The sequence below is a fragment of the Drosophila eugracilis genome, unplaced genomic scaffold, assembly GCF_018153835.1.
Source record: "Drosophila eugracilis isolate 14026-0451.02 unplaced genomic scaffold, ASM1815383v1 contig_498, whole genome shotgun sequence".
NCBI classification, from domain to species: domain Eukaryota; kingdom Metazoa; phylum Arthropoda; class Insecta; order Diptera; family Drosophilidae; genus Drosophila; species Drosophila eugracilis.
In genome coordinates this window covers 1,602,361-1,614,951 of record NW_024573369.1, presented here as the reverse complement: position 1 = coordinate 1,614,951, position 12,591 = coordinate 1,602,361, and the positions used below count along the sequence as shown (strand labels likewise).

Below are 12,591 nucleotides of genomic sequence, written 5' to 3'. Positions count from 1 at the left end.
CAAAAAACAAGTTCGGGCTCGGCTCCGTTCGGGCCAAGTTGGTGCGAGCTGTACAGAGAGGAAAAACTGTTAAGCTGTTCGAGTTTATACCAATATTATAGATATTTTTTAAAACAGAAATGAATCTAGTTAACAGGCAGTGACTTTCTTCTTCTGAAAACTCTTCCTAAAATATCCAAAACCTTAAATTTATGTTTCGTTTATAGAAATTTTCTCTCAGTGCCTGGGTTCCATGGTGCGATGTGGCTGGATCGGTTAGACGGGGTGGTGGTGGGCCAGGGGCTTTACGGTACGGCTCGTTCGGGAGCTGTGGGCTCTGAGCGGTTTTCGAGGCAGTCAGCCAAGTCAGTCGATTGCTGGCGGTCGAAGCGTTGAGACGTCTGTTCGCGGTTAAAAACTCAAACTGTAGAGCGCGAGTGAGGCGAACTCTTTTTGTTAACTTTTTTTTCTATATTTCTACCAACCACTCATAGATACTGAGGTGTGTATTAGTGTGTGTGTATATAACTATATACATATATATAGTGTGATAGTGTGTGTGTTTGGCAGCGGAGAGAAAGAAGACTCTTGGCCATTACCGTTAATCAAATAAGTTTTTTAGAAATTTAAACGCTCCACTTCGGCGTGGCTGTGTGCGTGCGTTGCTGCGCGCGTGTGTGTGTGTGTGTGAGAGAGCTTTAAACGGTTCATTGATCGAGTTCAGCTCGGAAATGGAGCAAAAGCGGAGAAAGAATAAATACCAAAACGACAAAAACAAAAAAAAAACAAAACAAAACAAAACAAACGAGCAAACAAATAGTGCAAGTGCCAAAGTGTGTATATGTATGGGACATCTCTGTATGCCAGTCTGTGTGTGTGTTACCAATTCGCATCGCAAAAGGCAGCAGCAAATGCGCTTAACCCATTTTTGTTTATTTCTCAGCAAAAGAAGAAATAAACCGAACAACAAATGCCAATACAAATCCAATAAATGGCCAAAAAAGGCCAACAACAAAAGGCAATTGTTGGTTAAAACTAAAAAACAAAAACAAAAACTCAGAACACACACAGAAACTAACGCCCAGAAGAGCTCTTCATTTGCATACACAGAAAGAATGGGATTGCTTTTATAAGGAACTTAGTGAAGAAAATGTTAAAAAATGTCTGAAAAATAACATAAAAACATATTAAAATATATTAGATCGATGTTAGGTTAAAAACTTAAGACATTAGAGACCAACATTTTCTTATAAATTCTATCAAAGCGCACGAAAAAGACTGCAATTTTTTAAGTTTAAATTGATTTTTTACATTTCTGATACTTCTTAAGTCATTTCTTAAGGTATCACAAAAGTATCAACAAGTTTTCTGTATAAAAAATATTTAAATTACTATAAAATACCAAATAGAAACAAAGGGATGTGTAAAAGATCTTTATAAGAGATCAAAATATACCAAATAATATGATTGAATATCTGAAATAACTTCATAAAAGATTATAAAATACGAAATAAAATCATTCCACATCTGAAATATCTTTATGAAAGATCATTAAGTACCAAAAAATCGTGGTATATCCGAAATATCTTTATAAAATATTAAAATATACCAAACAAAATCATGGGATATCCGAAATATCTTCTTAAAAGATCAAAATATACCAAACAAAGTCATGGGATATCTGAAATATCTTCATAAAAGATCATAATATACCAAAAAATGTCATGAGATATCTAAAATATCTTCATGAAAGATCGTAAAGTACCAAAAAATCGTGGTATATCCGTAATATCTTCATAAAAGATCATAATGTACCAAATAATATCATGGGATATCTGAAATATCTTCATAAAAGATCATAATATACCAAAAAATGTCATGAGATATCTAAAATATCTTCATGAAAGATCGTAAAGTACCAAAAAATCGTGGTATATCCGTAATATCTTCATAAAAGATCATAATGTACCAAATAATATCTATAAATATCTGAAATAACTTCGTAAAAAATAATAGTATACCAATAAATGCAAAAGGGTGTCTAAAAGATCTTCATAAAAGATCATAATATACCAAATAAAGTCATGGGTTATCTGAAATATCTTCATGAAAGATCATAAAGTACCAAAAAGATATTGGGATATCTGAAATATCTTCATAAAAGATCATAGTACACCAAATAAGTTACGGGATAACCGAAATATCTTCATAAAAGATCATAATATACCCAATAATATCATGGGATATCTGAAATATCTTCATAAAAGATTATTATACATCACTAATAACACTAATTAAAACAACATTGAATAGTTTTTCAAATTAAATAACATTCTTCCATAAGCAAATATGAATATTCTCTTCTTTCTATATAAACTCATTCAAATTTAAAGTTAGTTATCACCAAAAATTCCAAATCTTACTCAAACCATAAACTATAAACAAATTATTCACAAAGCGGCTAGGCTAGACATGAAACTTGTATGAGATAGTTAGGTGCTTCTACAGATTGCTCAGATATACCAGATATATGTATAAACTAAACGTGTACATAAGAAAAGACCCCTCCTCAGATACTCAGATACAATCCGGCCTAACAAAAGATCTCTTTGCAAATTGTTTATTTGCTGGTTGGCTGATCAGCAAACGGATTGTTTATGCTAATACCTACCCGTACCAGCAACTGCTCTACGAACCTGGCTGGCTTGGCTCTTTCAACACATTTCGCATTTGGGTATTTTTCTTGCTACTTCAGGGAGTTCCTAAACTCCTTAACTGGTTTACAGATTATTTTTTAACTAAATTTAGAACTTAAAAGGTCTTTCAGTAAAAACCCAACTAAACACCTGCAAATGATATCTATGAGGCGTGCTGGGCTTTTTATAGATGGTGACTTCAGTTCAGTGGGCCATCAATCAATGTTCGCCACCTGGGAAATGCTTTCCGGAAACTAGTTTTGACCACAAGAGACATGCAAAGATAATGGCACAAAGCCAAAGTTTATAACTTTACTTCCTGAATTATAACCAAAAAAAACAAAAGTATGGCCAATCGAAACGAATTGCAAATTGTTAACTTCCACAAAATGTTTCTCCCTCCCCAATGCTAATTTTAAATTGGCAATAAGAGTTAATAAAATTTAGCTACTACACACTTTTTAGACTACCCCAAAAAGCAGCCTGAAATCACGTACTACCCTATATCTTAATAGAACTTCTGCCATTTTGATCGTTTCCTAACACAAGCCAGCCCAGCTGTGTTTTTCACATTCCATCAGGTTTTTGGTTTCTTTTTTTCTTTTCTTCTGTTTTTTGTTTATTATTATGCATTCTCGATTTATTTTTTTTATATATATTTAGATCCGTTTTGAGGTTAATAATATCGTTTGTGGGCAGTCAGTCATTTTTTTTTATTATTTTTTCTCTTTTTTTGCGACTTTTGTATGTTAATTTTTTAAGCACACAATAAAAAGTCTCCTACTCTGCGGTTTTTATTTGCCTTGCTGTCGAGCTGAATGCATAACAGAAAAAACAAGATTCTTTTCGTGGCAAACAACAAGTCGCACAAAATCATCGATTATAAAAGTTATTAGGGGAGAATCTCAGGCATAGTATAGTGCACGAAGAAAAATTAAGACGTAAGTTTTAGATTTTTTAAAGAATTTTTAACCATAAAAGTTCAGGAAAGGGTTAAACAAAATATAGTAAAAGGCAAATAGTAACTATTTTTGAGCATTAACTAAGCTTAAAATTCATAAAAATATATAGAAAATGTTTAAGAATGAATCTAAAAATGAAATCTGAGCGATAGCGGCTATAGAATGGCTCTACATTGGCTTCTTATTTAAACTGCCAACAAAATTCAATAAAACTCAGAAAAACCTGAAAAAATGTTCTTAATTTCTATTGCAGATCTTAAATAATCACACCAAAAATCGTATACTATTTTTCTCACTGCATTTAAATGGCATCCCAACACCTGTGTGACGGGTTAATACCGTTCGCTGGTTTGGCCGGTTCGATTTTGGTCGGTTTATTTCTTTGGTTTTTGGTTTTTGGCCCCAGTTTTGATGTTCCTTCACGGATGGTTTTCTGGTTTTCTCGTTTTCTCACAGAATTATGACACATGACGAGATTGCATTTGAATCCATCTGGTTTGCCGTTAGCCACCAGCTACCAGCCAACAGTCAACAGCCAACAGCCAACACCACTTACAGTGCCTCTCAAAAAGCAGTTGCCGCAATTTGCATTCCAGTTTCTGTTAAGTCGCTTTTCGATCAAATTGAAATTCCGCCGTTCGAAAAAAGAAAAAACGTTTCCTCTTTGACATTAAGATCTGATTTGTAGTGTCATTAATCATACCCGAATTGCCGATATATCGGACCACTCTCGTGGGCAGAGTAATGGGATTATGTGTGTTTCTTTTTTTGGTATTCGAAATCTTCCGTAGAGTCTGAAATCTTCCGATTTGGGATGCTTCTTTTGGTTGGAAGCTAACGGTGGGTTCTGTTAGAAAAGCTGAAGAATCAAAATGGGTTTTTTCGTTGATTTGTTGGTAACCTGTTTTTCCCTCAGAGGAATTTTAACACATGTTTAGCTTTTATATATTTTGGAACTTGCTTTTTGGAGACCTTAAATTTGATATCAAAAATATTTCTTAAATTTATAATAAATAATATAAAGAAAATCAAATGAAAAAGCATTTATTAGCCACTCAAATTTGAAGATTTCTTCCATATCAAGTCAAAAGATTCCTATACAAGCCTTGTTAACTTCAAAATATATATTATTAAATAATAATACAACCAAAAAATATAATTTTTAAGTCATTGCTTGCTTTATTTTTGGTATTTCAAGTCAAGTAAATGACCTGAATTTTACTTAATTTTTTTAAGCATTTCAACTTTTAGTGGTTTTTGCGTCATCCCTTTAGGAATCTCTCAAAAAGTTGGGGTTAAACTTGTTTTTAAATTTCAGATTTTAAATGCCAATCTTTTTTGTTCATTTTTTTACTTAAATCTTAAATCTTAAATTGATTTCAAAGCTTATGCTAATAAAGTGATGTCAATAAGCGATTTGTAATTGATATTTACCTTGACTTCGTTTCTTATTAAACAGAAAACAAGTTGTTACTTTTTAGCTTGACTTTATATACTATATTACTTATAAAGAAAATTGATTTATTTGTGATTTATAAACTTAATTTATTATAGCTTATCTGTAAGAGATTAATCTTAAAGTATTAAATAGAAATTTTTAGCTAAAAATATTCAAAAAATCAATTTTTTCCCCTTTAAATTACTTAAAAATCGTGTAAGAGATATTCTTCTATACAAATCCACTTCTTTCCATACTTAATAGTAAAATTTTTAACCCATCTAGTTAAACAAAAAACTCGTTTAATTTTAATTTTCATTTATTATCCAATTTCCCTTACCATAAATCTAAAAATCCAATCTAAAATTCCATTCTCAGATGATCTAAATGCCAATTTAGCATTTACGAGCCAACCATCGACGGATTTCAAATTGCTTGTCGCATTTTCTTAGAGTGTGCCTGAGTTGCACATTCCGTACTGAAGATGGCGCTGCGCCTGCGACGCGACGTACAGAAGGCCTCCTACTATGTGTGGTTCCTGGGCGCCGAGGAGGCGAAAGGTCTGCGGGGCGCTCGCGTTATCAACTCGGTTCTGCCATATTTGGTAGACAGATCCCGCGGCCAGGAGCCGCTCAAGGTCACGCTACAGGTCTCCCACAAGGGCATCAAGATTGTTCAGGTACGTCTAGTAGATCTAGAATATCGAATATTTGGATCCTTAAATCCATTAACTCTTGTTCTTGGACATCTGCAGGGGGCCTCGAAGCATCTGATTCCACACAGTGCCATAACCAGCTCCGTGCAGACAGACGACATCGTCGCCTGCGTGCTGCTGCTCTACAATCCGGCCACCAAGTGTCCACTCCACGTTCATGCCTACCGCTGCGACTCGGAGACGACGGCAGAAGCACTGCACCTTCAGCTGCAGATCCTCATCAACAGGCCGGACAATCAGAAGCGTTTCGAGGAGCTAGAGACCAGGTGAGTTGTAGTTTTGGTTTAAAGAGGGTTAAAGTTGGGAAGAAAAAAGTCTTAAGAAGCTAAAACTAATTTATTAAAAATGTAAATTGAAATATTTTTGAAGCCAAGAAAGCACCGCTATGCCCGAACGAAAAACAGTTGCACATCACAATGTTAATTGGGGGGAGTTGCAGCAGCTGTTTGTGGGAGACTTTTGTTATGCAACATTTAATTAATTGTGCCGCCAACTTTGGGTGCAAGCAGGAAGCAGAAGCAGAAGCACTGCCACTGTGGCAGCCTGCCTGTGGCCACTTAGTCACTCCATTAGACACACTCACCCAAACACATGACGAGCAATCGTGATAATCGCCCGACTGAATGATGATGATGATGATGATGATGATAATGGGGACTTGGGACTCCCAGCGAGAGCAATAGAGATCCCAGTGGCCCGGTAATTGCAATGGCAATCTTCACTGCCTGCCTGCATGCATTCCCACGAAGACAGCCCCAACGATTCTGCCATCGCCCACGCTGCACCCACAGACATAGTTACAACCACATTCACGACCACGACCACGACCACATCCACGTCCACGTCCAAGTCCATGACTTTAAATATCTTAAATGCCTCTTCAAGCTCGATGGCTTCGCGGAAATTCTGTGCTTTTCTTTCATAGTTGCCGCCTGGCCAAGCTGTCACCAACGATAAAACTTGAAAAGCTGCCTGGCAAAGTGGAAAAATATTCAGAATTCTAGTAGCTAACGGTTCAGTCTTTGAACTTGACCTGGGATTAATCTTATGTAAGAGCAGGTTTACTAGAATCAAAGATAAAGGAAGATCTTCTATAGAAAATAGCTTGTCTTAAACTAAAATCTAACTCTAACCCGTTAATAACCATCGTTAATACTCATTTAAACTGGATTTTTGCAGATTGGGAATCCTGCCGCCCATTCCCATGAACGGCAGCAATGAGAAACGTCACGAGTCCAATGGCAAATCCTCGGCTGGCGGAGGACCTGGATCACATCACCACCAACTGCAGTCACAACAATCGGGAGGATATCAGGGTCGCAGGCACGAGACTTCGTCACCCAAGCGATTCAGTAGCTCCCTGGGCAGCGACACGGGCAATAGTACCCGGGAATCGGAATGTAGTGAAGACCATGGCCAGGCCGGTGGTTCCTCACCAGTTTCTAGGTCGCCGCCACATGGCAAACAGCCAAATCATTCCCATTCACATGCCCATCCGCATCCGCCACATCCACTGCATCATCCGCCGTTGACGCCGCAGCAGAATAGCGACCTCTTCGATTCCCTGGCCGCCGAACTGAGGGCCAAGTTGAATGGCAATGGACCACCGTTGTTGCTACCGCCAAGGGACTATGATACAGTTCATCGATCCAAGGGAAATCTGACGGCCATTGAGCTGAGACGCTGCCGGAATGCACTGATTGTGGGCGGATCGCCGAAGGGTCAAGTTCAGGGGACAGCAAACGCGACAGGCGGAGCGGCAGCCAATGCAAATGGCAAGCAGGTCTCCTCCCGAGGCTCCTCGGGTATAGGTTCCGACCTGGCACCAAGTCCCGAGCGACAGGAACTCAACAGTTCCAGTGGTAGGAAGAGATCTTAAAGTAAAAGTGACTTCCTATGAACCTTACTTAACTACCAATCCTTTACAGATGACGAACACTGGTCGAATGAGGCGGACAACTCGGTCATCGCTCTGAAGCCGTCACAAATCGCCCTGCCCCATCATGGGCAGCTCAAACGAAAGAGCGCCGTCCAGCCGCCGGAGGATAGTTATCTCCGTGATCTGCCAGCCAAACCATATCAGCCGAGAGCTAGCGAAAGGGAATTGGAGAGGGAAAGGGAACGGGACAGGGATAGGGAACGGGAACGGGAAAGGGATAGGGAACGTGAAAGGGAAAGGGATAGGGAGCGTGAACGAGATCGAGACCGAGAACGTGACCGCGATCGGGACCGTGAACGAGATCGTGAGCGAACCAAGACGCCAGCTTCCATTTCAAACAAATCCTGGAGTCGCGAAGATGAGATCAAGCCGATCATAATGCGTCCGGCTGACTATGATGCCAAGTTCAATCGGGTGATGCAGCAGGAGCAGCAGCAATCCTCCGGCAATCATCAGCCTGCAAAGCTACGGGACACGGACAAGTACAATGAGATCAATCGGTTGCTCAACAAGAAGCTATCACACGAACGGGAACGTAAGCCCAGGTCTCGCCACGAGGATAATCACGATGATTTCGAAGACTCAGATCCGGGCAGTGAGCCTCTACTCCTGCCACACCATCAACAGCAGTCACAGCAGGGTCCGCCACTGCATCATCACCATCGCAAGGAGAATCTCACCGATAAGCAAAAGTTCATGGAGTACACAACGAAGAAGCAGCAACTGCTCAAGAACTACGGTGGAGATGATCAGAGGTATCGCCAGCGGTACGTGGAGCCCACAGATCATCTGCCCTTCGAGCACTCGGCGGGTGGTGTACCGCCGCCAGCATCTGGTGGCTCAGCTGGTCACAATAAATACGCCGCCGTGCACAGGGGCACCGATTTGGGTCAAAGGACCACAGAACGTCGACAGCATAGTGACAGGGAACGTGCTGACCGGGATACAGATCGAGAACGACGAAGAGATCTGGAACGTGAACGAGAACACTCCAGGGATCGTAATCCGTATAGGGAGGCCGAGAGTCTACCCTACATACAGAGCATGGAGAAGATGATGAAGTCGACGGGCATGCGTTATGGCGAAGGTCCCAATCCCAAGACCAGGGAACGGGAAAGGGAGCGAGAACGTGAACGAGATCGCGATAGGGACTTCAGGGAGCCACCGCCCACCCAGCAGAACTCCCAGCGTGATCGTTTCCACGATGCCAAGGACAAGTTCCGAGCCATGGAACAGCGTCCGGCGGTCAACCGATATCCGGATATAGATGAACGTGACACGCCACACAGAGATCGTGATCCGTATAGGTCATCATCCCGCCGGCGTCGCGGTTCTGTGGAGCCACCCAGCACCTTCGAACAGTGGAGCGAGGAGGAGGAACCAACGGTGGTCAGCGAGAAATCCAATCAACGTGACCTTAACCGATCCCGTGCCAGATCCCGTGGCGAATGGGAACCAGAACCACCACAGCCGCCCAGACACTTGGAGCGAAATGTTAGGGATAGAGAGCGGGAACGGGAACGGGAACGGGATCGGGATTATAATCGAGATCAGTCCCGGGATCCGTATCGTCATGAACGCGAAAGGGAGCGACCGGGTGGACGAGCTCATTCCCGGGAATTCTTACAGAATGTGGAAACGAAAAATCCATCCACAACAGGCTCGAGTCGCGGACACATGGAGCGCTATCCCTCGCCCGCAGCCACGCCCAGCAGATCTGGGGATGTAGGTAATGGTGGTAACGGTGGTTCTTCCGGGGGAAATTCAGGCAAACCATTAGGTCAGATGCCCAAGGGCTATAGACACAGCTACGCAGAGCCTGTATTTGCTAGATCCGGTGGTAGAGTGGGTCTGGCGGCAGTTAATCCATATTGATAGGGATTCTTATAGGATCACAGGGGTGACCAAAGTGACCAGAAAGTGATCTTTGAATGGGGAAACCCCTGTGGCCAAAAGTTAAAACCGTGCAACGAATTCCAAACTAATCGAATGGGCGGAAAATAGGGGAAAAGTCGCAGAAGTCTTCAGGGTTCTTAAAAACTAATTTTGAAATTGTACTTAAAAATGGAAATTTCAATATTGAAAACATTTTTAAAGTCAAGCCTTAACTGTTTTTGCTTCAAAGATAAAATCATTTGAATTAAAAATCAGTTAACTGATCGCTTTTTGCATGTCTAAAGTGGAAAAAAGGGATCAGGCTTAGGCAGTATTATTAGTTTTTGGGAAATACCTAGAGATTTCTGCGATAATCGGAGCTAAAAAGAAATATAAAACATTTAGGCTTAGGAAAAAAGAACAACAAACAGTGGCAACTGCTTATGACGACTGCAAAAACTACAAACCACAAAGTTTTCCGTCCAACTTGGTCATCATAAGCACTTTGCTAACTATCACGTATAATCGATATACTCAATTGCTATAGCAAAGTTTGCCCTCTCCATCGGGATATACACATAGATATATATATCTAATCCTGTCCCGACTTTTAAACGCGCCTTAAGTAAGGGGCGAGATCGTACCGAAAAAGAAAGGCGCCAGCCCCTGTAATTATGTGCCTTCACAGAGAGAGAGAAATCGTGTTTTTATTATATGCATAATACTGATTTAGCTTACGATTATATATATATATATATAAATATATATATGAATCTAATGTTATCTAAAAAAAAAACAAGCCAACGAAACAAGAATCGGTTTGGATTTCTTACCAATTTTTTTTTTGTTTTTTTGCTACCTTAAGTTGCGCGGTTGGTTGGTGTTTAACCTTATTTTTTTTTTGTCTCCGCAGTTCACATATGTCATGATATCTGATATCTGTAAGCATATAATATAGATAAATATATATACAACATAAACATATACATAGCTGATGTATCTATTGTTATCAATTTGATATTTGCATTAATAAAGCGCTAGTAAAAAATATTAATAATCTTTTATGATACGTTTTTATATGGAAAAACGTAAAATTATAACTTGAAACTCTAAATAACTATCAGTTTTTATATAAAGAATTTGAAAACAAAAAGAATTGCTGATAACTCTTCGACTGGCTGTTGATTTTGTGGTCAACTTTCCGATAAAGTTTTATGTAAAGGACTTTTCTGAATTTAGTATGTGTTTTTGATACATTTTTTAACTTTCTTGACAGACTCTTAGAATATTTTTTAGTTTCAAGACTTCTTTAAGTGTAATTAATAACTTATCGTTGTAGTTTAAAAGGAAAAACATAAAATTAAAAAGGAGCGCTAAAAACTATCAGTTTTTAAATAGAGATTTTGAAATTAGAGAATTGCTGCTAATTCTTTGACTGGCTGTTGATTTTGTGGTCAAGTTTTTCTAAAATAGTTTATCCAAAGGACTTTTCTTAAACATTATAAGTGTTATTGATACATTTTTTAACTTTCTTGGAAGACTTTTAAAATATATTCCAGTTGCAAGTCATATTAAAATGTAAATATTTAAAAACCCTGATCATTGTAGATTTCTACATACAAATAATATACATGTTATTGACATGCGATCCACAGGCAAGGTAAAAGACGATCCATTCGTATTTAACATACTCGTATGTAGAAATCATGGATTTCCACCAAAAAGAAGATACATAAAATACACACCAAATCTTTTTGACAATTCTACATGATCATTACTTTTCCATAAGCTTTTACCCAAGCCAAAAACTTGAAATACAAAAACCTTGTTTTTTTTTTGTGTTTTACATTTTTATTGTTTAATTTAAAAACTTTTTGTTTGGTTTTTTCACAATAGTTTTTTGTTGTTGTTTTCTCATTTTTTAAGAATCATTTTTTTTTTCTCTTTCAAAACAAAAATAGATTAAGAAAAATATTTTATATAATATATTTTTTCTCTTTTTGTTTGTTGCTCTCTCTCAAGTTAATTTAAGAAACAATTAATCAAGTTCTTATTTAATTATACAAATTTAAAAAAAAATAGTAATTATATAATAATAAAAATAATAATTATAACGGGGGAAAATGCAAATAGCTGTTTGTTGTTATTTCTCTTTTTTTTTTTTTTTCAATATCTATTTTCTACTTCTCGTTCCGTTTTCCCTATGAATCGATCCATTGGGAAAAGGAGAAAAGCATTTAACTATTGTTTTCTTTCGTTTGAATTTTGAAATTACTATTTTCCGATAGCTTGATACTACTTTCTTTTGCTGTGTGTGATTGTCCTTATTGATGTGGTCCTGACCTTAGCTGTCGGTTATACACTTTACTATATATAGCGATGAGTGTGTGTGTTTGTGTGTGTGTATGTTGTGTGTGTGGCTGAATTTTCTTTTTTCTTAATTTTCTTTTATACAAACTCCGACACGAAAACGACGGCGGTCAAACGATATTGATATATATATATATTCATTAAATTTGTGGATCTCTTCAATTCACTTTTAGGAGGCAGGAAGTTCTTGTGGGTGGAAAAGGGGGACGTCGCTGGTGGAGGGGGGAGGGGGGGATAGTAGCAATAGGCTTTTGCCAGCGACCGGAATTATATTTGTTGCTTCTTCATCATCATCATCATTATCATTCTCATCAGTATCTTCTCTTTTTGTAGTAGTTATATATCTTTTTTCTTTTTCTTTCTGGAGACTCAACTCCCTTCCTTTCTCTTTCTAACTCGCGCTTTCTCGCTCTATATCGATCTGGCCATTAGATGGCTAATAGATTTACATGTTCTCGAACTGATCGACACGACGCTTTGTGTTGCCCTTGCGGATCTCGCGAAGCGTCTTGTACTTGTCACGTCCCTGGCGCACGTTCTCGCGATGGATCTTGTCGTTTGCCGTCTCTTTCGTCTCGTCGCGTGACTGCGCCAGATCTTGTTTCAGAGCCTGCAAA

General features: G+C 38.7%; 2 protein-coding genes across 5 annotated transcripts in view; one reads left to right on the top strand and one right to left on the bottom strand.

The window, feature by feature from the left end:
- Positions 1 to 356: 356 nt before the first annotated feature.
- LOC108116740 (zinc finger CCCH domain-containing protein 13) lies at positions 357 to 11,480 on the top strand. Its single transcript, XM_017228762.2, has 5 exons — positions 357 to 481; positions 5,454 to 5,754; positions 5,830 to 6,056; positions 6,970 to 7,652; positions 7,719 to 11,480. Exons 2-5 carry the CDS (start codon positions 5,560 to 5,562, stop codon positions 9,602 to 9,604), a joined length of 2,991 nt encoding a protein of 996 aa, XP_017084251.1. The 5' UTR covers positions 357 to 481; positions 5,454 to 5,559; the 3' UTR covers positions 9,605 to 11,480.
- A 419-nt stretch (positions 11,481 to 11,899) lies between these two features.
- The window catches only part of LOC108117117 (moesin/ezrin/radixin homolog 1), a 28,134-nt gene continuing 27,442 nt past the window's right edge, over positions 11,900 to 12,591 (bottom strand). For all 4 annotated transcript variants that reach the window (XM_017229377.2, XM_017229386.2, XM_017229395.2 and 1 more), the window contains one exon: positions 11,900 to 12,584. In XM_017229377.2, the coding sequence (XP_017084866.1) occupies positions 12,420 to 12,584 (165 nt within the window). In that variant the 3' untranslated portion in view covers positions 11,900 to 12,419. The remainder of the gene's footprint in view (positions 12,585 to 12,591) is intronic.